The sequence below is a fragment of the Mytilus edulis genome, chromosome 9 (assembly GCF_963676685.1).
Source record: "Mytilus edulis chromosome 9, xbMytEdul2.2, whole genome shotgun sequence".
Taxonomy (NCBI): Eukaryota; Metazoa; Mollusca; class Bivalvia; order Mytilida; family Mytilidae; genus Mytilus; species Mytilus edulis.
In genome coordinates this window covers 35,493,500-35,520,341 of record NC_092352.1, presented here as the reverse complement: position 1 = coordinate 35,520,341, position 26,842 = coordinate 35,493,500, and the positions used below count along the sequence as shown (strand labels likewise).

Here is a 26,842-nt window from a genome sequence, read left to right as displayed (position 1 = left end):
TAACATAACCTTTGGTTTAACGAGACGTCCGTTTTGTCACGTTCGGGATTTATGAAAATATATATCGGAATGAGGATAAAAATGCTTCATGTAGGCTTAATCGACATATGACTTTTGAACACCGGTATACTACTATAATAATTGTCTTTATTTGCACATTTTAGAATCCTACAACAACTCTAAAAATTTATTTTTTTCCTTTTTTTAAAGATTTTGTTTAAAGATTTTTCTAATGTTGTGCTGTTGCACAGCTGTCGAACGTTTTATGGAGTGTCGGGTGTTACAAAACATGTTAATTTTGTCCCATTTTGTATGAGCATGTTTCAAGCCAGTGTCTGTTGGTTACAGAAATTAACAACTATAGGTCATCGTATGGCCTTCAACAATGAGCAAACCCCATACCGCAAAGTCATCTTTAAAAGGCCCCGAAATGACAAAGTAAAACAATTCAAACGAAAAAAATAACGGACTTTTTTTTTTTTTAAATGAACGAAAAACAAATATGTAACACATAAACAAACGACAACCACTGAATTACAGGCTCCTGACTTAGGACAGGCACATACATAAATAATGTTGCGGTGTAACTGTTTTTTATCTAATACTTTTAGCTGAAACAAATCCTTTTATGTTCTCTTATACATCCATTAATCCTTGTCTTTTGGTGACATGGTGACATGGTTCTCGCATTTCAAATCACACCTTACCTTCCAATTTTCACTTCCATTATAACGTACTTCTATTTCCTTTTTTGGTGAAGAAACATGGCAAAATTGATATGTTTAATTTTCGTTGCTTGCTTTGCTTTAGTTTCTTTCAATTCACTTTTGAAAATCTTTTTTGTGTGAACTTTTGTCCTCAAACGTAAAAATATTAATAAAAACGCATCACATTAGCTTGTCTGGTAATACAATTAAAATGAACCAATCAACACCAAAGTTGTGCCAAGAAAATGTTCCTATTTGCTAAAGGTGTTTTTATGTCTTCAGTGCAAGTGCCTGCTGGTGAATATAGTCAATTGTGCCTTCTAATTTCAATTTGTGCCATAGAAAGACGCAACATGAACCATACGGTGACCTATAACATGTATGATACTTTTATATTCTAAGTCATTTGGTGGAGAATGGTCTCAATGGCAATCATACCACATCTAATTGACATGTTTTCATATTAGCGAAACTTTGCCGTTGCGTTGAAAATCTTTTACTATACTTTTAAAAGAACAAATAGAAAATTAGCGTTTTGAAATTCTGATATATGACACAACCAATTATAGTCTTTTTGTATTTCTGTTTAAGGAGTTGGAGCGCAGAGGTAGTCTCCTGGAAGAAGTCCCCTTTTACCCACTGATGACGTAGTTGTGTATGGAAAACGTGTACATTTTAGACCATTTCCACAACTACAGTGTCCGTTCACTTTGTTAAATGGATTACACCGAGCTCCATCAGTGAGATATTTCTCACACCAACCACCTGCAAGAAAAAAGAATATCTGATATTCAAAGTTAAATTCTTATATGGAACAATGCAGATTAATGGATTGATTATAATTGCTTGCTCACATTTGTATAGTCAAATTGAATTCGAGCAGGATTTGTGCATTATGAATTACATTACTTTGAACTAATTACAATTTTATATAAAAAAAATGTCATTTAGAATTTTTCGTGGCAAGGTACAGACCAAGATGGAAAACAATCGGATGATTAATTTGTTCCATTGTTAATGTTTGTTTCTTTGATGTTAATTTTCTTAAGATCCTTCTGATATATTTTTTCTTTTTCAGCTGTTTTGAATACGCGAATGTTTTAAATGGCGTCTGTGATTTCAATGAAAGTATTATGTGTCTTTATACATTGTTTGTTTACAAAAGTGGTATTTAGAACACACATGCATAATAAAGTTTTACTTTGTCAAGAGAGGCCAAAGATACCAGAGGGACACCCATAAGTCGAAAATAGACTGACAACGATATGGCTAAAAAAAACCCAGACAAATAATAGTAAACAAGACACAACATAGGAAACTAAAGACTTCGTAACACGAACTCTACTGAAATCTGGTTAGACTTTCGGGTGCTTCGAAATAGCAAGCAGATCCTGTTCTACATGTAACTCTCGTTGTGTTCCTCATGTTGGGATTCTTATCCGGTAATAAGTTTTATTCAGTGGATCCCATTCAAGGAAAAGGGACTGGATTGAAGTTACATTATGAACACACCCGCTATTTCAACTCGTGTTGGCGTGTGTGAAACTTACAAAGGGATGACTTAATCTTCAACACTTGATACTCTTTGTGTAATAGCTTTCTTGTGATCAGTAACCCTTTATCAAGGAATTTATGATCGGAAATGGAAGCAACATATATTCCGTATGTCAAAGAGACAACAGCCAATATAATACTGTATACTACATTAGAAAAATGGACACCACACTAAACTTCGAAATCAGAAGAAGTTAACCAAAAATTCAAAAGAAACCACACAAGACTTAAAATGCTAGCAGTTCTCTGACTTGCAATGGGACACGTGTCAAACGTGGAGGAGTTAAACAAGTTTTGTGAAATCTCAACCCTTTCTCTTCAAACCTATCCAATGTGGAAAAGACAAACACACAGTAATACGTACATTGAAATATATCAGTTTAAAAGAAGTTCAATTCCGATGTTATAATAGGTTACTGAAGAAGTAAGCAACATGAAAATGATTTAAATGAGTTACTGTTACTGACATGCAGGCTCGCGACTCCAATTGACCAAATGAGTATGACGTTACGCACGTTATTGCGTCAATACTGTGTATTTAACAAGTCCACACTAAAAAACAGCTTTTCTATAAAATCATAACAGTCAAGATATATAAAACTTATATCCATAGACTAGACAGGTAAATACTATTTCGAAAAAAATTGCAAATTGTTTTATCATACTTTACTATAGTCTAAAATAAGGACAACATATTGTCAAAACGTCAAAAATATGCGTGTCAGATGTAACAGACTATACGCATAATAACTTTAGCAGGGGTGTTTGTGTTGTTCAAAACAGTGTTATATCCACGAAAATTCGAATGAATGATATGCTTTATATATAAAGTATTACAATATTACTGAATATGCGTTCCTGTAACGATCAACGCTATTTTTTGGTAAAAACAAATAGTGGTCATTATGGTCAGATTTTTGAAAATGTTAAGTTATCAAAATTTATAGGTTTTAAAATATAAGATTATATGATATTTCGTTTGTGTAAATTATGCTAACAAATGTACATACACAGACCATATCAGAATCGAATATTTGTTTTTACTTATCTCGAGTGGAAATAAAAGCTGACGGTAGACGAATCTAGAGTTCACCTACGTTGCTCCATATCTATCGACTCACCTAACGTCTCACATGTAATAGTTAATGATTATTTACCTTGATGAATGGGATTAAATGAGAATGTGACATCTCTTGCTGACAATCATATATACATTATGACGTAATGATGGATTTAACGTCGTCACAAGGTGACCACCTATGGATCAATGAAAAAAGGGGGGGGGGGGTAAAATTCAAACGAGGTTCATGACGTCGACGTTAATGGTGATGCTATCTATTGATGTTATTGTATTTCATAGTTTATTTTTTATTTGTATTCGGTTATATTTGTTTTTTATTATTTGAACAGTTTCTCATGACAATGATTAACAGTTTTTTTTATTGATCTCGAGTGGAAAATTATCAGTAGAATGAAGGCGAATCTATATTTCTCCCGCGTTGCTCCACATCTCCATATCGTTATACTTAGTTTTCGGCTCATATGTATAATAGGAAAATGGTTATTTACCTTGATGCATGGCATTGAATGGCAAGAGATTTCTCTTGCTTACAATCATAGGTCCTTCGTGATAGTAACAACATTCGCCTGATGCACATTCGGAATCGAGTCTACACATCGTCTTCTGTAAAATACATATGGTAATCGAGATTAATTTGTTTTACATTTAGTCTTCTAGTTGTAAACAAGTACCCTTAATACAAAAATCTATCTATGAGTATCCTTGTTTACTAGTCACCAGATGAAAAAAGAGATGCAAATGATTTTTTTCCAAAAAATTTATTACAAACAGATTGATTATATGTATAAACAAACTTGTAAGAATTGTACACATCAGAGCGCCCAAAGAGCGTGTAAGTACATGTATATAATTAAACATATCAAAGGTTCATAACTCTTTATCAAAATGTTGAAAGGCACTGATATTCGAATTCATTAGCAAGATGATATAAACCATTGAAATCAATTTGAAAAAAACCTTTATACACGTTAAAGCGCTTACAGTGCAATTTTTCATACAATTATTATTCAAGGGGGTTTTTAAATAATAGTTGATCGACCCTGAATATGCTCGAGACATTGCCTAAATGAACTGATGAAAAAAGTTTCATTAAGATCTGCTTATAATTGTACACATGAGAACATATAAGACCGGATGGGCAGGCACACGGACGAAACCAACTATTTCCATGTCCATTTTCAAGTGAATAATTCGACCTCATTTAGTCCTATGTCATGTGAGATTCCAAATAAATCCATAAGATCAAGATATGCTACGCATGAAGTAGGCATGTTCAGAGTCCAAGAGTTCCAATAGTGAAGTTGAAATCAACCCGTCGTACATTTTACGGACGCCATCACGAGTTAGATGACCGTTATGGAATATCCGTTTCACAGATGATATCGGATATGTTCATAATGTCGAACTACAATCCCGTTCCCTTTTCTAAAATGTGACCTACCGAATGAGACTATTTACCGGGTTTGTAGAAACACGAGCAACATGATGGGTTCTTCATGTGGAAAAAGATATGCTTATCATTTCAGACCACCTGAGAACTACCCCAGTTGTTGGTGGGGTTCGAGAAAAGTCCCATTGATCGTGTTCGATAGATATGACCGTCGATAGTCTCCGTAGTTCTCTCGATGGTTAATTAGATTTTATCATATCGATTTATTTTAGTATGTTACAAATCAAATATGAGAATTGAAGTTAAACCGATGAACACTAATTTGACACCTTATGCCTTTTAACTATTAAAGAAGAGGTTATAATTCTCTTTTGATCGAATATAATGGCTGTTTATTTTGTCTCTTGTTGAAGGCTGTATTTGGACTTCTAATTGTTTTTGTACTATCCTATCGAATGATTATCTACCTTATTGTTGCTTTTGACCTGTTTGTTTTGACTTGTGACCCATCCTAACCTTTTACTGCCATGGGTCTGTTCCTGCTGCCTTTAGATACTAACGTAAAAACTTACCGCATGTGCTGATATTAAAACCAAGGAAATTATAGTCAATGCTTTTAACATTTTCACTGCTTCTTTAGTCTTTATAAATTCTATTCCGTTGTGAGATAATATGATCTTATCATAACAGATTTGGGTTACAATGATACGGATCTTACACGTTCACAAAAACGTTTCAATGTCAATTTGAACTGATACCTTCATTGCCTTTTACTTAGTTTCTGTATATAGCGTTCTTTTGTTTCCAAGATAAAATCCTTTCAATACTATAACCAAAAATGCTTTTTCAATATAATAAAAACTTTTGCTTTAATTCGATTTTAAAAAGGCTTCTACATGTTTTGTTTAGTAATGATGGCCGTCTTGTTAGAACGACAGGGGTATTAGCACATGTTGTAAAAGAGGCACTGTCGTTAATGAAATTTCCATAATGCCTTTTTTTGTTTTAATTATACATAAAACATAAAATTCTAATATCTATTTAAAGAGGCCTTGTAACATGTGGCCGACGGAAGCTTTCTTGAGGCAAACGACATTGGTCATGTAGATCATCTGCGCATTATTAAAAGAGTTTCATATTAATACTATTTTTTTGGCATCAAATTGTTTAAATTTATCATTTGTTTGGTCAAATAATTGTAAGATATGTTATTGCTTAACTTTGTTGTGTGCAATAGTCATAACATTTTGCTGTTACTACTATATAATCTGTGAATACCTCCAAACCTTATGCCAACCATCGTTACATTCTTTCATATTTTTTTCTAGGTTGTGTCTTTTCTTCCTTTACGTAAGTCAGGTAATAATTGCGTGCTTTCTCAAATGTCATTGTTATGGTGAAAATTTTAAACGTGATGTTTTGAAACATCTTTGTACTATGAAAACCTCTTGATAGTATAGTCTAATGGCTTTATGTTGTGTTTATTATGCTATAAAACCAGGTTCATTCCACCTTTTTTTATACATTTAAAAATGCTTGTACCAAGTCAGAAATATGACAGTTGTTGTCCATTCGTTTTTTGTGTGTTTTGTCATTCGATTTTGCCATGTGATTAGGGACTGTCCGATTTAATTTCCCTCGGAGTTCAGTATTTTTGTGATTTTACTTTTTATACATATATATATCTCCAGTGAAAAACATAATAGTATACATAAAGGCAACAGTAGTATATCGCTGTTCAAAACTCATCAATCCATGGACAAAAAACAAAATCGGGGTAACAAACTCAAAGTGAGGGATAATTCATATGCGTTTTGCCGATCAATTGATAGTCTATGTTAGCGCTCATAACGTCAAGTACAGATGCCTTTTAAATATGTTCAAACACCTAATACATTATGAAACACTTATAACGTTATGTGCAAACACCTATTACATTACATGTATGTGCAAACACCTTTACGTTATGTGCAAACACCTATTACGCTTTTTTGACACAGTTCTATTTTCAATTTTATTCTAACGATTAAACGAGACACTCTTTAGAACTGTTCGAATGATGGCATCAATACCATATAATAATACTAAATGGACCCTGGGGAATTATATTTGTATCATCTCCCCTGAAAATAGCCAAACAAAAGGAAATGATATATAATAAATACTGATCTATTTTCATACCGTACCCGGGTATGCATTTTTGAAAGAGCAGTTTCGATTAATTATTTAATATTTTGCAATTGATAACGTTTTGCCTCTATTGCAAAAAGTATTCAAAACAAAATATGTTTCCAATTCAGTGGTGTTAACCATCATTCAAAGCTAAATGATGGCATCAATACCATATAAGATTTCTAAATGGACCCTGGGGAATTATATTTGTATCATCTCCCCTGAAAATAGCCAAACAAAAGGAAATGATATATAATAAATACTGATCTATTTTCATACCGTACCCGGGTATACATTTTTGAAAGAGCAGTTTCGATTAATTATTTAATATTTTGCAATTGATAACGTTTTGCCTTTATTACAAAAAGTATTTAAAACAAAATATGTTTCCAATTCAGTGATGTTTACCATCATTCAAAGCTAAAACACAATATAGATAAAAAAAAATTAAAAAAAGATATGACATATTAATATGTTCGTGGTTATATAATAAACGAATCACATATATGTCGTTACTCTAAATAACTAATGTGTGCTTTCGTTTGAAAAAAACTTGAATTTGGAATGAAAAATAACATTAAAAATTTAAATCGAGGCTGGATTTCTGATTTGTTCATCTAATGGATTGTTTCATTTCAGTAGATTCGCGCATAGAAACATTGATTTGATTTTGTTTTAATTTACACATATGTAGATCGAATTTGAGATCAGAGATTATTCTTTGGTCTGATGATTAAGTCATCATACAGGTTTATGAAAGTTATGTTATTTAACTATTATTTCAAATGTAAAACAACTACATTGATTGACGTAAAACAATACTTTTATTCTTTTTACATGTGAAGCACAACTTAAGAATGGATTGTTTGGTACTTCTTTACCTACAGTTAATGTTTTTCACAGGTATGTATCTTTTTAAAATCTGTTGTAGTATTTTAGAGAATAAAAAGGTTCTATATAAATACTCAGCATATTTCTGTACAAAATTTCCAAGTTTAAAAGAAAATATTTCAAAGTATAAAATACATGCATGTCTATTCTTTTGAAGAGTTTGTAAATACACACATTTTTTAAAAAAGGTTTCAAATACGTTACACACCCTCACTCGTAATTCAATGTATCGGTATTTCCAAAAATAGGAGACAAACACCTAAATGGTCTAGCAAGTGCACACTTAACAGCTCTATTACTGCTAAGATTGACTGAAAACAAAGTATTTTCATTCATTAGTACTTATAAAAAGTGTCACGAGATTTTTAAGTGTATTCAACATGTTGAAAAACACAAAAATATTTACAACTCATTACTGGACGGACAATTAAATTAATACAATGAAAACCCCTCTCGTTCACTCTTTAAGGGGAAGTATTTTAAGCATTAAAAACAGTTATTACTAACTTATAAAAGAAAGTAAGATAATGGATGTTTTAATTTACCAATTTGAAAGCATTATGCAGATGAACTTCTGACTGCTTTTGGTAGCATTGCTTGTTTTTAGATAATTCTATCTAAAATATGGTATTGTTTTAGATTTCTTTTAAGCAGGATACTTTAAAAAGAAATTGCATAAAGCTAGAAAGTTATCCACGTGGACGCGAGAGAACCTGTTTGTCTTTATATACACTAGCATGTTATGATTTGGCCACAGTTTTCTTTTTTGAAATACTGTATTTGTTAATATCGGTGATTGATGTTCATTTTTTATCATTTATTTTTACTTTAAAATTTAGCTACAAATCTAATTCACTATTTTTATTTACAGTTGTAAAAGGATTGACGCTAGACAACGGCCATGATGTTCTAGTAGACGCTGGGAATCCCAGCAGTATATCCTTTACCTATACCAGTACAGGTAGTAATATGACCACTGATGTGACCATACATGCTGACCAAATTATTGTGATTCCCGGTGTTGTGTCAGAGAATGATCAGACGGGACAAGTTGTAATATTACCAGAAGATCTGTCAAATCTAGCATTCGGACAGTATGCAATTACCGTAATACTCCAAGGAGAACCGGATATACTTGAAACTTTAGATGCAGTTATGTTTTATGAAGAGGTCATATCCGGTTTGCAGGTGAGCTATTCATTATCTGTTATAATCTATTATTTTAAAAGTATGATGATGTTTACGCATCAGTATACCATACTTCGGGTCAAACTTTTCATTTGGTTGAAATAAGATGTTTGCTAAAAATTTAGCTCCTTCCTATGATTACTAATATAGACAATGGTTGCAAGAGAAACGACGCCTATTGGCGATATATACATGTCCATTGCTTTGCCAAAGAAAGCTGAAAATACATTGCCTAGCCTTTTGTTGAAATACAAACTAATTCTTTACCAAAATATCAAAAAAAAACTTGCTCTGTATGTTTCTAATTTTATGATCAGTCGATTGTGATGAATTATGGCAATGATCACAATAACTCTTTCATGAAAAGTGTATTTCATATAATTTGTCAAATTCTAATCCGACTCTTGGAACACATTTTTTTGTATGAAATATGTCGTTTTACACTTATTACTTCAAAATTTAGGAATGTATCTCCTCATTCATGGGTTTCCGATATAATTACAGTTGAAATACTTGGGGAGACCTGCTACGAGTAATTCCAACACCCAATGTAAGGGTGGGATATATATACACCAAATAAATTAAGATTTACCGCACAAAAAGGTTTAAAGGGATTGACAAACAATAAATCGAAACTGATATCTTTCAAAAATTCAGGTTAAAAAATGTTAGGAACTTGTTATTTTAAGGTATACATGAAACATTTTCTGAGGCAACTGCCTATGGGAACAGGTATCTTTTTTAAGCTTCATGGTGTCTAATAAAGTCGGGAAAGGAGAATGAAATATATAACGACACGGTTGTTGATTGAATCATTAGTGTCTGAAACTACTTAGATTTTTGTGAAAAGAGTTAAGTACTCAATCTCTCAGCTGCCCCTATCACAAACAAGTAGTTGACACAAGTAACTGATTGGAATTTAAGAGAACGTCTTGTACCTTTGTTTCTTCTTAAACTATTAATTTTTCATCTTCTGATGATGTTAACTTTTGACTTGATTAAACTTATAATCAATTGTTTCATTATATCATTGCATATTGCTAGGCTTCGGGCGAGGAACCTTCTGAACTTTATGAATATTTTAGAGAAACTTATTTTATTTTATTGTAACTAGGAAAGAAATTGTTATAAAAAGTCGTTTTCACTAGAGCTTGAATAGGTATGGATGTAAAAAATTATTGAACCCTTCGGTTTGATGATCATAATAAAATTAGCCGAGAAATAGTGCGTTTTCGAATGATATGAGTTAAAACTTCCGATTGTATCATTTTGAACACAGTTAATGAATATAATAAATTTTTGAAGTGATTTCATTCAAATTTTATACTGAATGAAAAAACAGATGATTATTTTTTCAAAAATGTCATTTCCAATCTTTCTTACAATTCCTAGGGGTGACAATATGAAATCAAATTGTACAGTTCAGACTAGCTTTAGAATTAAAAGTGTAAGCAGTACTTGCTTTTTTCGATCATTAGGGCCGAGTTGTACACCAAAGTGTCCATCAGGTCAATCAATTTAGATGTGAAGTTGTGTAATTAATTTATCAAAACATTGATAAAAATTACTATTATAGCATGTACATGTATACAAATTTATTGAAACAATAATGTGAATAACGGCTTGATGTATGTGAAACATATATCAACCAATAAAACAAATATGAATATTCAGAAAAACGACAACTACTTAAATATCAGGTTCCTAACTTGGGACAGGTATTACCAATGTTATTTCAACTGATCTGGTGGAGCTTACGTCTTAATGTGCATAAGGAAAGTCTATTTGAAGATGTGTGTGATATGCATGATTGTCGTTATAATTATCATTGATTTCTAATCACCTTTCAGTGTTACCAAACGAATTTACTATGACCATAACTGGATACTTCATTGATGAGTTTAACCCAAAACACTTATCAGTAGATGGACTGGTCATTAATTAGCGAACCTTTTTAACTCCGCCCAGCCAAGTGAAATAAATAAAGTAATACATACAGAATGATGCGGGATTAAACATGTTCAATGTTCAAACACGTTACGTCGTAACTACAATTCTCTTTTCTTTCATGAATGTGACCTACTGAATTAGACTATTTACCGGATTTGTAATAACAAGAGCAACACGACGGGTGCCACATGTGGACCATAATCTGCTTACCCTTCCGCAGCACCTGAAATCACTCCCCCCCTTTTATTTTTCTATGTTGTGTCATGTGTACTATTGTTTGTCTTTTTTATTTTTAGCCATGTCGGTGTCAGTTTATTTTTGATTTATGAGTTTGACTGTCCCTCTGGTATCTTTTGTCCCTCTTTCAAGAGTCCCCGAACTTTACCTCTTAATTTGGACAGTTGTATAACAACACAATTAAGGAGCACACTATCATAAACGGTTGAAAAGGGGTAACTCATCAGATCGACACAAAGAACACACAAACATACAACAAGTAAAAATAAACATAGTACCAATATGGATGCACCCACAGGTCTAAAACATATAACATATAATATGCTCAAAACACTAACGTAAACTATAATATGTGATAACTTTTTTTGTGAGGGAATTCGATGTTTGCTATATCACTGTTAATTTCAACGCACAATATGACAACAGCCCTTTATGATGATTTTGTTTTAGCGTTGTAAGAAATGATTTTACTTTTTATTCATGTATTATATTATATGTTTTAAAAAGACAATGTTTGTGTATAAAGTCAATAATATGTATTTTTAAGCCCAAAATTTCTATTGCCTTAAATACGCAAATGAAAGATCCGAAAACTATACCAATATTGAATGACAGGTTTTTTGAAATTCTAAGTAAAAATTTTGATTGATAAATTTTTATTCGTTATCTACCATTTTCTCCCTACCTAGTTGAACCCTTTTACTTATTATGATGTGGACTGCACATTGTTTTTTAATCTTACTATACGTAATTTGATTGGATTAACTTAATATTCAATTACCTTCAAATTTTTTTTGCGTTTCATACATGTATATTGATCAAATCAGAAAGTGCATGAATGTGTACATTATCACTGGACTAGTATATATTTGTTTAGGGGCCAGCTGAAGGACGCCTCCGGGTGCGGGAATTTCTCGCTACATTGAAGACCTGTTGGTGACCCTCTGCTGTTGTTTTTTATTTGGTCGGGTTGTTGTCTCTTTGACACATTCCCCATTTCCATTCTCAATTTTATAGTAGCTTAAATGACCTTCAAACTGGTCATTGGAGAGTCAATATTATGGTTTATCAATGAAACTAAAGTTATGAAAGGTAGAAATTGCCACATCTAATATGGTCAGAAAATTGTCCACACACAGAGTAGATAAATAATTTTTAAATAGCATGTTGCAGTAAAAAAAGAGTTAATTTACAAATTATACGTTTTATTCCATTAAACAAGCCATTATTCGAAGAGAAATGACGAAATACAATTAACGCACGGCTTCGTCAGGTGAAATTAGTGTTTATCTTAACAGAAAAAAAACACTTTTCAGTCTAATTGGAATGTTATAATGCTCTTTTGATTCCTTTATTAATCCCTTATCGATATATATTAGTGTTTTGAAAAGTTAATTATTTTAAAACTGAGTAGCGAGCTCCCTTAAATGGCATCTGTTTTTTTACAATAACATTTTCTATTGCACACTCCATCTCCAAATAAATACGATGAATGGTCGTTACGTAATATTATCTAGCGTTCAGGCGACTTTCCTTTCAGTTATTCATAAAATCAGACTAATCGAACTATTAACAATAACCGTATTTTTAGACATTCAACTTCTGAGTATTCTAGTCTGCTTTTTTTATTTATTGATAACACAAAATACTATGAAAATTGAGGAATTAGGTATTTATTAATTAAAATAATGTTTAAATGTCATGAGAATTAAGTACAAAAGCCAAATTTGAAACAATTAAATGTTTTAACAAATGATAGGTCCGTAAAATAAGATAAAGTCGTAAATACAATATTGGTATTTGATACATTATATCTGCAATCATTGTTTTAGTATGTAATACATACCACATAAGATTAATGATGCATTGAAATGTATCTTAATTGCGTGAAATTAATTTCATTTAGGTTAATTTCGTTTTTAAAAATCAATAAGCATTAACTTTCACGATGGCATTGATACTGATTTTGTTTATTTAGTCAGATGATAAACGGTCAACACATACCTGGATGAAAAGAATGATAAATGAATGACTACAAATCTATCTAGACTGACCAATTACATTGTCCTAATATAAAATGTTAACTTAATTTTCGTTACGCTTTTAAAATTTAAAGGTCCTTATGTCTTTCAAGTTAAATATGTTTAAAACCATATTGAACATTGCATGTATTACATATATAAAATAATAAGAACAAAGACATGTGAATACGAATTCAAACCATGGTATTGTTTTATATCACGAAAGATATAAAAGTTTATATCCATTAGAGTTTGGGGATTTGTTACTGTTTTTTCTTTTTTAATTACAGTTTGTAGCTATCCTTGGGTTAAATCAGTCCGTTCGAAATTATTTCAAGTCATGCAAAACATTTTTTCAGCAAAAACTCATTATTGCCAAAGACCTGTTTTGGTCAGGTCCAACTTCAACATTGGCATTGCGGGATTTTTTTTAAGTATACATTAAATTAACTGTCTTCGCAGCAAGTCATTTATTTTTTAATTGACCGCTAGCTTTGTGATATTTTTCTAAACTGGCCGGATCATATGCATGCTTGACAGTTATAATTTTTTTTACTCCCTTCACTATATTTCAACACTCACATCAAAGAGCAATTTTCTCGTTTAATCAAATCTTTGGATTTTGTTTTAATTTAGAATGCCAAATCGTGTTACTGGAACACATACACAGCCCTTTTCTGTAATGAAAAATGTCTTGTATGCTTTAAAATGTATTTTTCTTGAAATAATAAAACAGTTCTCTCAGTATACTGCAGATATTTACACAAAAAACTGACTTTAAATAAGTCTTGTAAAATAAAACAGCAATGACTGTCCTTTTATGAGTTGTATAACTTAAGTTTCAAAGGTAAAAAAAAGGGACAAAAGATACAAGCTAAGAGGGACAGTCACATTCATAAATTGAAAATAAACTGAAAACGCATTGGCTAAAAAAGAAAAAGACAAACAGACAGATAACAGTACACAAGACACAATGTAGAAGAAAACTAAAGACGAAGTAAAACACAAACTCAACCAAGAACTGGGAGATATCAGGTGCTCCGGTAGGGTAAGCAGATCCTGCTCCACCTGTAAAACTTTATACAAATATTTACGATAAATCAAACGATTTTAACTCTCAATGTTTAATGTATCTTACATTTTTGGGGGTTTAGGAAGTTTGGCTGTTCCTTTAAAAAGTAAAATTACAAAAATACTGAACTTAGAGGAAAATCTAATCCTTTAAAAGCCATATTACAAACGGGATAATTCATTCTAATTTTTGGGGTGTTTTTGTTCATTAAATCCTTACATGATATGAACGATTCATGTGAATTATTTGATACTTTAAATTTAATTCATTCTCAGAGGTTAATTTTTTTTTAACTCAGCCTACCCCTAATAAAAAAAGTAGTTTGCACTTGTTACTGATTCAAATTCGAGAGTTCTAGTACGTCTCCTTCTTCTTATGCTATTTACTTTTATCTTTTGATGGTGTTTATTTTTGACTTTATTCATCTCATAATTTCATTGTTTCGTATGATCATTGCACATTGCTCGGCGTCGGGCGAGGATCTTTATGAACCTAATGAACATATATGATCAATTTTATTCTATTGTTATTATGAAAGAAATTGTTAAAGAACGTAATTTCACTATAGAGCTTGAAAATGACTGTTTTCATTCAACAGAATATAAGAGCAAATATTCTGTCGTCAAAATTTTTATTTGTGAAGAATATTATGATATCATTATGTTATATATAAAATCAATAGAAATGTATATAAAAAAAATACATAATTTGATGATAAACTATACATTTTCAAGAGCGTCAGACCTTTTCCTCTGGCTTTATACAGTTGTGTTATTACAGAAATGAGGTGCACACTATAAAAAGCAATTAAGCAGGCTCATCAGATTAGTACAAAAAAACAAGTCACAATTAACATGATAGTACAACAGATCTTAAACCTATAACGGCTCAAAAATTAATCTCGTAAACTATACAAAATGTCAATCAGTTCAATTACAATGGATTCAGCGTAAATATGTAATTCATAGTGTCGAAAATATAACCTTGTGCAATGACAAATATTAGTATCGACAAAATGTAAAATCGTCCGTTTTTACATAAATGAGAACCTTTTTTTTTTAAATTAACTACATTTTAATAGTTATAGATTGATTGAGTGCCAACTTCACCTTGCATATTATATTAATTTTTTTAATAAATCAAAATAACTAAATATATATTGCTATTCAGTTAGATGAAAAAAACACATATCATTATGGTCCAAAATCTTATGGAAACTTATATTTTGGCACTACCCAGTGTGATGTTGTTCTAAGACTGGTTTGAATTTTTGTACATTTAAACCGCTGAATGTAATTACACTTTAATTGATGATTGAGTCTTGAAAAATATTATTTGTTTATAAGTAGTTTTAGCATGAACTTTCTTTCAGACACTGCGAGTGTTCTAAGATCGGTACGTTGTATCTCTTTTCTTTTTTTTTTGCTTCGTGCTTATCATATTTAAGACAATCTCTTTTAAACTAATTTCAAGATATCATAGGTAAGGGGCTGATGGTTGAGGGTTCCCTACATGGTTACCCCCATCACAATTTTGTCGTAACATTCAGGTGAAAGGAATCTGTAGTTAGGTTGTTTTCGTTGTTGACTGTATACCATATTTGTTGTCTCAGTTTTATTTGTTCTATTAATGTCTTGCTGGGGTCTCTTATACCTTACCATATTTATGAGTTTGACTGTCCCTCTGGTATCTTTCGTCCCTATTTTACCATATGGTATCGATTTGCTTATGGTTGAAGACCGCACGGTGACCTAAAGACCTTTACCGATACTCATGTTCATTTCATTGTGTTTATTTTAAATCAGCTTTAATTTGTTCCACATTTTGTCATGCCAGATTCTTTTATAGCATACTATACGAGATTGGTTTTGCACATTGTTAAAGGCCGTACGTTGACATATGTCCATTTTACAAAACATTTCCGGAATCATTCACTTCAAAAATATCTTGTTTTTTATTGTTCACTTAGCTTGTAACCTAACTCGATAAAAAAAAACTATAAATTTACATAGATATTTAGGACTCTTCAATGTTTTGCTCTACAGTAAATCAGGATTTATCATACAAGGATTAAAAGCATTTTTAAAGAAATTTATTAGAGTTTAAACTAGACCAATTCACTCACAAACTAATAAAAGTCCGAAGTAATTTTATTATATGATTGTGAGTGACTTGGTCAAGTTTATGCACCATCAAATTCCTTTAAAACGACGTTTAATCCTTATAAATCTTACATTTGGTGATTGGAAATTAGAGGATTTTATTTTTCCACACTCGTAATCTCTATCACACGTAAGTTGTATATTTGTGTATTTGAATTGGCCTGGTTCATGAATATATTTGTAGGTTTACGAAAAAACAACAAGAACTAAATGTTATTTTCAAATCAGATTCTGGTTCAAAAGTTAGATTAATGAAAGTAGAATACTGGTACGTAGTTTCATTTATTCGCATCCTTGGCAATATTAACACATTTTTTTATAAATCAAAGGGTTTTGAAAATAATCTTCTGTGTATTGATACTTTGCATCTAGTCTTAGATAGACAGATGCTTGATATATGCTTGTGTGCTTTTTTGTAAAATTGTTTGTTTAAAGGTTCTTACACAGTGATGACTGCTGTTACCCATATTTTTACTATTTTATTTATTATGTCTGTTTTGTTCACGCATCGTTGTAAATATAACGGAATTTAGGTTAAGCGCTATAAAACCAGGTTCAATCCACCATTTTCTACATTTGAAAATGCCTGTACTAAGTCAGGTATATGACAGTTGTTGTCTTTTGGTTTGATGTGTTTTGTCATTTGATTTTAACATGTGATTAGGGATTTTCCGATTGAATTTCCCTCGGAGTTCAGTATATTTGTGATTTTACTTTTTTCTTATTCATTCATATGTTATTCCAATTCACCATTCTATTTTTTTGTAAATTAACTGTTAATAACATGTAAATTACTAGAAAACTTAGTGTTCCTATCCCAATGCATTGGTTGTCTTTTCTCTCGACATTTTCGGACATACGGCTTCATCGATCATGAAGTCCTTACTACGCCTTTCTACGCTTCTACTACAACTGATTTAGACAATGACTGCACTGCGAATGTTTTCGGTATGTTCACAGATGGTCGTCGAACAACACGAACATAAAGACATGGACAACTCCTTACCTATGCAATTATCTTACAATAACTTCCGAATTTTTCATAATTTTAAATTCTGAGGTCGTAGTTGGACCATTGTCCTAATGTGATGGGGTAAAAGTCAATCCCTTGGTCAATTGATTGCAAAACTTGTTCTGACGTTGGTTTGTTCAATTGTGTACCCAGGATAATAGTAAATATTCCCAGTCATTCCACATCTCTTTTTTAAGATGTATGTGCCAAATATTGAGGTACAGAAATGTTATACGAAAATCACATATATTTTCGATGATAGCAAGCATATATTTGTAAAATATTTTTGTTTTAATACTTCGAACGACAAACTAGTTTCTACTGCAATTTCATTGTAAATAATAAATTATTGCTAAACATAGAGCCGTTTAACAAAGTTTTCAATATTCTGTTTGAATGATTTGTATATCGCAGTGTGAATTAATATTCTTTCAGTAGTTAATACCTTTAACAAATCTGATTTTGAAAATAATTTACTTCACATTTGAATTGGCTACATAGTTAAATAATATATGTTTATTGATTTGATCAATTGTATTACTTTCATTAATAGTGTTTGGGGACTCCCTCTAAAACAAAAATACAACTTTAATGGTTTCATATCATTGTCAACATATGAGTGCGTGCAATTTATGAAAGTAAAAAAGGTTCTTTCAATAAACAAAACAAATAGATTAAACTAACCACCCGTGCTTGAATAATGCGTCTCGTTTTCTGATTTTACATTTTAGGGATGACTATACTTTGATAAAGGAAGAATTGGTATGAGTGCCAATGGGAAAACTCTCCATCCAAGTCATAATTTATAAAAGTAAATCATTATAGGTCAAGGTACGGTCTTCAACACAGCCTTGGCTAACACCGAACAGTAAGCGATAAAGGGCCCAAAAAAAATTACAAGTGTAGAACCATTCAAACTGGAAAACCAACGGTTTAAGCTATATATAAGCTGATGTGAGATTTTATTGTGCTGGATTTCCAAGTATTAACCGCACATTTCTAACCAAAACATACCCTCTGTCCATTGTAACTATGTAGATAATATGTTATTCTATAGTACTAATAGTGATAAACAAAGGCATAATCTCTCTTTTTTATTTTGGTTAAAATATCTGTACCAAGTCAGGAATATGACAGTTGTTGACCATTCGTTTGATGTGTTTTGTCATTTGATTTTGTCATGTGATTAGGGACTTTCCGATTGAATTTTCCTCAGTTCAGTATTTGTGTGATTTTACTTTCTTTTTTTTTCTTTTTTATTGGTATGAGCTTATTTTTGTTTTATTTTTGAATGATTCAAAATTGATATGTTCATAATTATAAATTAACTGTTAACAAAACTTTGAATTTTTTAAATACTATGGCTTTTCTACCTCAGGAATAGATTACCTTAGCTGTATTTGACAAACCTTTTAGGAACTTTTGGTCCTCAATACTCTTCAACATTGTACTTTATTTTGCCTTTTATTTTTTTTTAATTTGAGCGTCACGTATGAGTCTTTTGTAGACGAAACGCGCGTCTGGCTTATATACAAAATTGTAACGCTGGTATCTATGATGAATTTATTCAGAACCAGATACCTATACCTTATATGCAATGCAAATAATCGTTTCATCTGCAAATAATGATTCAAAGCATTTCTATTTGCAACCTCTGATATTTTCGCATCGTATTTAATTCCATTCCGAATCTGTATCGATATAAAAAGACACACAAACTCACTAAAATATTGTTTTGCGATAGGTTTTTTAGGGGAAACTATATATCGCCTTGTGTAATGATTTCTATACGTACTTTTATACTGAGCTCTGTATTCTTTGTGTTCATTATTAGCGTTAATCCTCTATTTTAAGCTCACCGGAGTCTGAAGGGCCACATGGTAGCTTATGCTATCACTTGGCCTCCGTCGTTGTCCGTCGTCTGTCGTCGTAAACTATTTTAAAATTCTTCTACTCTTAAACATACTTGGCCAAATACCTTCAAACTTTAACTTAATGTTTCTTATGGTATCTTGTTTATAAACTGTATCCGAAGTTTTGATCTATCAACAAACATGGTTGCCATTGCTAAAAATAGAACATAGGGGTCAAATGCAGTTTTTGGCTTATATATCAAAAACTAAAGCTATTAGAGCAAATCTGACATAGAATCATAATGTTCAATTGGTCAAGATCTATCAGCCCTGATATTTTCAGACGATTCGACTAACCATTGTATGGTTGCTGCCACTAAATTGGTAATTTTAAGGAAATTTTGAAGTTTTTTGTTATCTTGAATATTGTTATAGATAGATATAAACTGTAAACAGCAATAATATTTAGCGCTCTCACTACGCTTCTACTACAACCTGATTTCGCCACGACCGCACCACGATTGTTTTGAACATGTTGATAGTTAGCCGCGCTCTTCGCGATCATGAAGACCTCATCACGACCGTACTACGACCTTACTGCGATTTGCACAATCGCATTTCGATCGTCAAAATTTTCATTTTTTTCGCAGATCGTAGTGCGATCATGGTCTAATGGTAGGAACATTTAGCTTAAGTTTGAAGGTATTTGGTCCAGTACATTTATTTTCAGAGGAAAGGAGTATAAAATAGTTTACGACGATAGACTACGACAGAAGACAGACGACGACGGACGACGACGACGGACGACAACGACGGACGACGACGAACGCCTAGTGATGGCATAAGCTCACATGAGGACCTTCGGGCCCGGTGAACTTAAATATAAAGAAATATGAAAATTTTCAACAGACGAAGAAATTAATACAGGTAATAAATAAATAATTGAAATAAATTTATAAAACAATTTTAAAGCTTAAAGTTGTTATTTTTGGCATTTGTATTTTGTCAAGACAAATTGGAATAGGTTCTTAATACAATGTATTCAATGAAAACTTAATCACTTTGATATACCGTTAGTCTAAATACCACAAGTGAAGGAAGTCGGTAAGAAAAATTCGTTACACCGTATGTTAGTGACATAATAAGATATTTATGGGGTCAGTAAATTCCAAAAGGGATTCTAGCTTCGCTCTCATCCCATATTGAATTTACTGACCCCATATATACCGTATTATGTCAATAACACATCATGAAACTAATAATATATGAGGCAGAATATTTAGTTTCGGTGATACTGAATTTATTGGTGTTTGAATCATATATCAAGAAAAATATTTCGGGCGCAAAGAAGATGCAGTATTTATTTACTTCTTCTCTTCTTAGATGTTACGTATGATATCGATCATGATTTTTTTTATTATAATAAAACAAAATTCAGCTGTGAAGACAAACTTAGATAAACACTTTGTAAACTTTGTAAATGAATATAACCATTGAAAACAGCACTGTATGTCTCTGTGTGATAAGTGATTATCTACGGAGTGGAATATTAATGATATGCTTCTTTCGTTTGTGATATTGATATAAAAGTATTTCAAAGTATTTTCACTTACATCTTATAATTCTTGTCAACACTATCCTTTAAATTCTTCACGACACATTGAACAATCAATCAAGTCTGAAAATCCCATAACTGTCCATACATCCAATGGAATATGGTTTAACTTTATATGTGTTTAAAAGAATTGAACATCAATAAAAGAAGATAAGGGGAAATACATCATGGAGTACTCATCTAAAATAACAGGCTTACCCTGTCAACGCATATAGTATGCCTCCTCTTGGATTTCATGTAGTTTCTTTACTTTTTTTTGTTTTTAAGCTTAAATTGTCTATTTATTTGAATAACTGGAACATCGGTTGTTTATCAAAAATATCGAAGCCTTGGTAAATAAGAAATGGGAAACTATTTTCACCATTATCTATGATTTGGTTCGGCAAACGCTAGTTTTCAATACACAAGACTCATTTGTGGCGCTAGTATCAAAGCCATGTTAAATTTTACGGAGAAAGCAAGCATTTATGAACAACAAATTCGAAAAGATGTGCCAAATAAGAAAGGACAATCTACACATAGAAGGTAGAAAGACCTTTGCTTTTCGAATATTTCAACATTTAACAAACTGTAAAATTATATATACAGCAATGAAATTTCATTACAAAAGTGCTGACTACTCTACCGGGATGGTGATACCCTCGACGACGATATATAAAACAGCAACACAAAGACTAGATGTCAAATCAGGACGCTCAAAAATAAACAGGTGTCTATATAATCTATAAGCTATAAATATTCCTGAGTCTTATAAAGGAATTCTACGGAGCCCTGTTGGTCTCACAAAGATTATAAAGTGTCTTTTAAAATCCTGCGCTGAAGATGTGTAAATTCTAGCGATCGAGATGTAAAGTCTAGCGCTAGAGATGTAAAGTCCAGCGCTGAAGATGTAAAGTCTAGCGCTGGAGATGTAAAGTCCAGCGCTGGAGATCTAAAGTCTAGCGCTGGAGATGAAAAGTCAAGCGTTGAAGATATAAAGTCTACCACTGGGGATGTAACGTCTAGCGCTGGAGATGTGTAAAATCTAGCGCTGGAGATATGCAAAGTCTAGCTAGATTATAAAGTGTCTTTTAAAATCTTGCGCTGAAGTTGTGTAAATTCTAGCGATGGAGATGTAAAGTCTAGCGCTAGAGATGTAATGTCTAGCGCTGGAGATGTAAAGTCAAGCGCTGGAGAGGTAAAGTCCAGCGCTGGAGATCTAAAGTCTAGCGCTGGAGATGTAAAGTCAAGCGTTGAAGATGTAAAGTCTAGCACTGGGGATGTAACGTCTAGCGCTGGAGATGTGTAAAATCTAGCTCTGGAGATATGCAAAGTCTAGCGTTGGAGATATCCACAGATACTTTTTGATGTAAAACCTTCCTGCCTGACACATATCAGATGACCTTGATCTCATTTTCATGGTTCAATGACCACGTAAACATTTGTAAAATTTGCGTTGAATTTTTGTGATCAAGTTCATTTCTCAGGAACTATAAACCTAGACCCACCATATTTGATCTATAGATACTTTTTGGTGGGTACATTCAAACCTGCAACATGTCATCTGACCTTGACCTCAATTTCACGTATGAGTGACTTGTGTCACATTTTCTTGATTAAGTCTATTTCCCGTCAACTAAAATAACTAGAACCACCATATTTTGTCTACAGACACTTCTTGGAGGCTACATGCCAGTCTGTCACATATCACCTGACCTTGACTTCAATTTCATGCACTAACATAAAAAACAAAGACACCTGTTGAAACTTCTGATTCCTGACTTGGGACAGGCACATGGAAGTGTGGTGGGTTAACGAGTTTTGGAATCCTACCCTCCCCATATCCTACTATCAAAGGTAACAAAGAAAAAAAATAATCAGTAAAAACCTGCATTATATTGGGTCTACAAATACTTATTGTTGGGTACATACCAGTTTGACACATGCTACATGTACCTGATCTTGACATCAATTTCACACTTGAGTGAATTGTGTCGCACTGATTGACAATGTGGGATATAGGATAACCTTAATTCTGAGTCCACATCCATATTCGGGCGAGACATTTTTATTTGTTCACACTTGTTAAATGCCAAATTTGTCCAAAATGTCTCTTCCGAAACCATAGGATAGCTGATGACAAGTGAGCAATACGACCTCATTTGAGGCTTTAGTTTGTCTTTCTCAGTAAAGCTGATATATATAAGATGCAAGATTGTATGGCAGGAAATTGAATTTTGTAGCATTAGTACTATTCTTTTGTATTCTGTTGGAATGGAAATTCCTATTTTTGTACGGCCTCAAATGTTTATGGTAGTATTATGATGTGATTAGGTCATCGTTGTTGTTTTTGATTTTAATTAAACATTATCAACATGACAAATCATAGTTCTGTCTTAGTCATATCAACACCAAACCACCCTATTGTATGGGCAATGGGCGAGGGGATTAGCTGTTTCATCATATGGTATTGACAACTCCTCCTAAACTGTTAGATGGATTTCAATGAAACTTTACACAAAGGTAATATACCATATGAAGATGTGCATGAATGTGCCAAATAAATGTGGTCGGACATCTTCAACTGGAGATATTTGGACTTTTATTTTATTTTATTTATTAAATTCAACATATGGTATTGACCTTATAAGCACAACTCCTCCTAAACTGTCTGATAGATTTCAATGAAACCTCCTACAAAGCTAGCACACCATATGAAAAAATAAATTCTGGTCCAATGACTTCAAGGGGAGATAATTGAATTTGGGCATTTATTTTATCCATCATACTTTTAAGGAAACCTCCTCTTAAACCGTTTGATGGATTTTAATGAAACATCACACAACAGAGTAGTATAACATATGAATATGTGCCTAAAACAAAATAATTGACAGTCCAACATCTTAAAGGAGAGATAGAATGAAATTCAAAACAGTGTGGCTGTGGCCATTGATTGACACATTAAATTCATCCATTGACTGGGACAATTTAGGTGAATTTTTGTATGTAACGACCACTGCTCACTATGTACTTTTTAAAGACACTTAAACTATGGGGTCACCAAAGGTTCTCAACACCTTAATAAAGTCATTCGAAAAATTAATCAGAATTAACACGATGTTTTGATTTAAATCAATTATATAAATCAAAACATTTCTGATTATTTTTTCGAATTATTTTATAATTAAAGGCGTTAAGAAACCTTTGGTAACCCCACAGTTTAAATGTCTATCGTATGTACGTCTTGAACAGTGGTCGTTACAGACAAACGTTCACGTAAATTGTCCCAGTCAATGGATGAATTTAATGTGTCAATCAATGGCCACAGCCACACTGTTTTGAATTTCATTCTAATTAGACTTCGACATTTATTTGATTCATATGGTATTGACAACTCCTAAACAGTTGGATGGATTTCAAAGAAACTTAGTACACCATATGAAGATATGCATGAAGCAAAACAAATCTGGTCAAACATTTTAAAAGGGAGATAATTTGACTTGATTATATCAGGTGTGTAAGTCCCACATAGCGGACAGTTCACATATTTTAATCATGTTTAAAAGTGGAAGTCCTGTGATAATAATACCTTTAGTTTCTGACTCGCCTGGGACTGTCCGAGTCTCTAAAGTCGAGACGGCGTAAACTTTTATAAGTTCACCTGGTCCACAGGACCATGTGAACTATTGTCATCACTTTGCGTCCGTCGGTGTCGTATGTCAACATCTTCTCTGAAACCACGGGGCTAAATAAAACTAAACTTGGCAGGAATTTTCCTTGGTGGATCTCATGAAATACTGTTCATTTCATGCCGATCCGAAATCCAAGATTGCCGCCATTACAGGATTTAGTGTAACATAGAACCCTATTGGAAAACATGAAAACTGCTCTTTTTGAGAGACCTTATGACATATTGAATCAAATGTATGCATGAATGATTAAGTGATGGCCCTTCATTGATTTTATAATTTTTGTGCCGATCGGAAATCAAAGATGGCCACCACAGCCGAACATAGTTTAACATATAACCCTATAGAAAAAGCATGCAAAAAAAAAAATCTACGGACAAATCGTTTGACATATTATTTCCAGTTTAGGCCATGGCAAGACAAAATATACCAATGTTTCCGATTTCCCTACCTACCCTAATTGTTATCCCCTACCCTAAATATTTTATTGTAGTTTTTCAAGAAGCACTGTTAAAAGGAATATCTTTCTTAATTCATGTATAAATAAGTAAAATGTTTCAGAAAAATAAAATAGTTTGCCTACCTGCCTACCTACACTATTTTTCCTGAGTGTGTAATAGGAAACATATCTTTTGTCTTGGCCTTGTGCATGTTATAAGTTTTATGACATTAGTGCCGATCGGAAAACCAAGATGGCTGCCACAGCCGGACATGGTTTAATATAGAACCCTGTGGAGAAAAATGCAAACAACTTTTACGGAGAAACCGTTTGTCATATTGATTCAAGTTTAGTCATAAATGATCAGATATAAGTCCTTAATAAATTTTATGATTTTGGTGCCGATCAGAAATCCAAGATGGCTGCCACAGATTAACATTTAATATTGAACCATATGGTAGTACATGTAAACTGCTCTTTTTAGGTCACCTGGTCCGAAGGACCATGTGAACTTTTGTCATCACTTTGCGTCCGTCGTCTGTCGTCGTCGTACGTAAACATCTTCTCTGAAACCACGAAGCCAATTCAAACCAAACTTGGCAGGAATGTTCCTTGGGTAGACCTCATCAAAGATTGTTCATTTAGTGCCGATCCGTAATCCAAGATTGCCGTCACCGCAGGAATTAGTTTAACAAAGAACCCTATTGGAAAACATAAAAACTGCTCTTTTTCAGATAACTTTTGACATATTGAATCCAATATATGTGAGGACTGATCGAATAATTGTCCTTCATAACTTTTATTATTTTGGTGCCGATCGGAAATCCAAGATAGGCGCCATAGTCGAACATAGATTGACATAGAACCCTATGGGAAAAGCATGCAAACAACGTCTACGGAGACATTATGTGACATTTTGATTCCAGTTTAGGCATGAATGATCAGATAATGGTCCTTCATAAATTTTATGATTTTAGTGCCGATCGGAAGTCCAAGATGGTCGCCACTATCGAACATAGTTTAACATTGAACCCTATGGAAAAAAATGCAAACTATTTCTAATGAGAAACCGAGTGAACGATTACATGCGCTCTAGAGCCTCTGGTTTAGAAACCATATTACAAAATAAATCCAATATATGCATGAATGATCAGATGAAGGTTCTTGATAAATTTTTTGATTTTGGTGTCGACGGTAAATCCAAGAGGGCTTCCATGGTCAAATACAATTTAACATAGAACCATATAGGAACAAACATGTACAAACAACTTTTACAAAGAAACTTTGACATATCGATTCCAGTTTATGGATAAATGGTCAGATAATAGTCCTTAATAATTTTAATGAATTCGGTGCTGATTGGAGAACCAAGATGGTCGCCACAGGCCGAGACAGTTTAACAAAGAACCATAAGGGAAAACATGTGAACTGCTCTCTTGGAGCATCCGTATGGTACAATGAATCTACTTTATGCAGGAATGATCAAATGATGTTCCTGATTTTGACAATTTTATGATTTTTATCGCAACTGCAAATCCAACATGGATTCCATGGCCAAATATAGTTTAACATTGAACCCTATAAGAAAAACATACTAACTACTTCTTTAACCAGGCTCGTTAGAGCCTCTAGTTTAAATGCATATATTTCACAAAATTTTTGACCTGGCAACACCAATTTTGGTGCCAATGTAATTTGAGGCATAAGCTTGTCAGTCGGTCACATATCGACTGACCTTGACCTCATTGTCATGGTCCAGTGACCAGGGTCAGGTTATCATGATTAGGTCAGTTTCTCAGTAACAAGGTATGGTAGGCCAACAATATTTGG

The 26,842-nt window shown here is 32.7% G+C and overlaps 2 protein-coding genes across 2 annotated transcripts in view; one reads left to right on the top strand and one right to left on the bottom strand.

The window, feature by feature from the left end:
* Positions 1 to 1,187: 1,187 nt before the first annotated feature.
* On the bottom strand, positions 1,188 to 5,421 carry LOC139488229 (uncharacterized). Its single transcript, XM_071273708.1, has 3 exons — positions 5,305 to 5,421; positions 3,831 to 3,945; positions 1,188 to 1,472 (listed from the first exon to the last, which is right to left on the bottom strand). Exons 1-3 carry the CDS (start codon positions 5,353 to 5,355, stop codon positions 1,294 to 1,296), a joined length of 345 nt encoding a protein of 114 aa, XP_071129809.1. The 5' UTR covers positions 5,356 to 5,421; the 3' UTR covers positions 1,188 to 1,293.
* A 1,980-nt stretch (positions 5,422 to 7,401) lies between these two features.
* LOC139488228 (uncharacterized) overlaps positions 7,402 to 26,842 on the top strand; it is a 73,940-nt gene continuing 54,499 nt past the window's right edge. The window contains exons 1-2 of the mRNA XM_071273707.1: positions 7,402 to 7,807; positions 8,667 to 8,983. Of these exons, the coding sequence (XP_071129808.1) occupies positions 7,762 to 7,807; positions 8,667 to 8,983 (363 nt within the window). The 5' untranslated portion in view covers positions 7,402 to 7,761. The remainder of the gene's footprint in view (positions 7,808 to 8,666; positions 8,984 to 26,842) is intronic.